Source organism: Cynara cardunculus, assembly GCF_001531365.2.
Source record: "Cynara cardunculus var. scolymus isolate 2C chromosome LG 14, CcrdV1, whole genome shotgun sequence".
Lineage (NCBI taxonomy): Eukaryota > Viridiplantae > Streptophyta > Magnoliopsida > Asterales > Asteraceae > Cynara > Cynara cardunculus.
In genome coordinates, this window is record NC_037541.1 from 6,783,847 (window position 1) to 6,786,475 (window position 2,629).

Here is a 2,629-nt window from a genome sequence, read left to right on the forward strand (position 1 = left end):
CCTTGGTGTTTAGAAGCTTTTAAACACATGGAGGTGAATAATAAATGCATTAATAGGTCTTCAATTCAGTCTTAAATGCAAAGATAGAAAGTCTGGCGTGAGCTTTATTGGAGAAGATGAGGATGGTGAAAAGTTAGGATCATAACCTTTGTAACTCTAGATGGAATCGATGCTGATAAGTGGTAGAGTGGTTCCAAAATCGGTGTTCTAGGTTATAGAGATCGAAGTAAATGGAAGGGGAGAGGAGTAGGTGAAGTAACAAATGAGCTCAAAAAAATCTCGTTTTCTGTATGAATTTTGCACAACCCCCCTTTCTTAACTTTCTGCACGGATTTGTGACAGTGGTGGGTTTTCTTCATGCCAGTGAAGTGCTTATTTTCATTACATGACTCATTTTTCAACCAAAATCATTCTCGATCACTACCAACCCTCAAAATACCTTAATTTAATTATTTTAATAGTAAAACAAAGGTAAATATAAAACCTCATTTTACTTAATTGAAACATTTTGGGTTACATTTACCGTACAGTCTTGAATTAAACTGTTAAAAAAATGCTTTGTTTGCTTAGAAATAGGGCAAAACTACACAGAAAGTAACATTAAGATAACGTCAAAATTGGTGTTATCCAGTTGTACATTGAATTTTATTTTTGCATTTGTATCAAATAAAAATGATTCCAGTGGTTTATCTCTACTTCTTCAATTTAGTTGCAACTCTATTTTGATAATATTATAGTTTAGGATGATGAACTTGATTTCTCATTTGTTTTCTACGGAAAGGATCTCAATATTCTAGATCTACTTCTACTTCTACTTCTACTTCTACTTCTACTTCTGCTTTCAATCTACATATTTATTTTTATGAAAATGAAATACGGTTTTGATGTGCAACTTAATTTGACTATTTCTTATTTTTTGTATAATGTGGCAATAAATAACATGAACAAGAAAAAGAGGCTCTTGGAAGTGAAAGGGTAAAAGGGCATATTTGCTCTCCAAGTGAGCTAGGGCTACATGAGTGAGTAACAATTACATTTTGATGGTGTTAAATACATAGACCATAAGCGTTATGAAAAGTAAAAAAAAAATTAGGGACCGTCTGTATACTTAATGTGTTTGAGAGGCTCGATACAAATTTTGTGTAAACCACTGGGACTAAGAATGTAATTCACTCTATAATTTATTTTAGAGTAAATAACAGATTTGGTCCCTGTGGTATGCGTATTTTTATGGAATTGGTCTCAAGACTTCATTTATTACATAAAACACCTTGGTGGCAGGGCCGTCCCAATCTTTTTGGAGGCCCTGTTACATTATTATAAAAAACGTTTAGACAATTTATCTTTAGGACCTTTCTGAACAGACAAATCTCTTTTAGGACCCTTAGCAACTAACACATCAATCATTTTAGAATCTAATGCATCCCAATTTCTTGGATCAAATATATCAAAATGAACAAAAACATCATCAACATTAGTAGCATCATTACCATTAGTAGCATCAGGACCATCATTAGAAGCATTATTAGCATTTATATCAGGAACATCATTAGAAGTAGCCAAATCCACATGAGAGTCATTTAGAGTGCCAACTAAATTCACCATGGTAGGATTTTCATTAGCATCAACACAAGCATCATCCAAATTAATATCAATATGTTCATTGTCAAGAGAAGACGGACCTTCTTTTAAGACAAATTTATCAAGAGATCCCTTTTGAGATTGAATTATCTCTTCAATTATTTTCTTTTTTTTACGTTTTTGACATCTAGAATCATATTTTCTAACCCTAGAAGACATATTAGAACTGAAATAAGTCAAATAAAAAAGATAAGAAACAAAATAACCTGAGTGAGGATGATAGTACTACTTCTAGCTATTGATACTTGGTCCTCCCAAGTCCCAACTCCCAAGTCCCAAAAGATTTTGATTGCACTGCAAGAGATAAACACATGTACATATTAACATATATTAGAATTTAGAAATAAGAAATAATAATTTGAAGTCTGTTTGGACCAACACAGAAAAATAACAAACCAGGGAGACCTTTCATTAGTTCATATACTTGCAAAATTGTATAATATATTCAAACAAAACAACTGAACTACTGAAATTCAGTGAACTACAGTGTACAGTCTACTGTCTACACACAGATTACAATTTACAGAACAAGTGAACAACAATACACTAGTTCCAGGGAGACCATTTGTGACTTGTGTATACATAATACATATTCAACACACAGAGTCCACAGAACAACACTAGGAACAACACTTCCAGGTTGAGTGGTTGACCATTTACAACCAAACTTGTTACTTCCAGGGAGACCATTTCTAATACATAACCTCTCACAAGTCACAAGTCACAGATTACAGAACAACACTTCCAGGTTAAAATCAACCACTTACGATTTAGGAATTAGGTTAAAATCAACCACATTTAGGAACCGAATTTGACAATTTGTGTATACATAATTACCGTTGTTCTAGTTGCCGTTGCAATGGTTGCATATCTAAAACCGAATGGTCCGAATCATTAGCCATTTTGAAAGAATTCAATCGATGATAATCGAGGACGGGACGGATAGAGAGGAGAAGGGAGATCGAGGCGACGAGGGCACGAGGTGAGT

General features: G+C 33.7%; 1 protein-coding gene across 1 annotated transcript; it reads right to left on the reverse strand.

The window, feature by feature from the left end:
- Window positions 1-1,317: 1,317 nt before the first annotated feature.
- LOC112526378 lies at window positions 1,318-2,543 on the reverse strand. Its single transcript, XM_025136665.1, has 2 exons — window positions 2,479-2,543; window positions 1,318-1,807 (listed from the first exon to the last, which is right to left on the reverse strand). The coding sequence occupies exons 1-2, from the start codon at window positions 2,541-2,543 to the stop codon at window positions 1,318-1,320; spliced, it is 555 nt and encodes a 184-aa protein (XP_024992433.1).
- Between the last annotated feature and the right edge of the window lie 86 nt (window positions 2,544-2,629).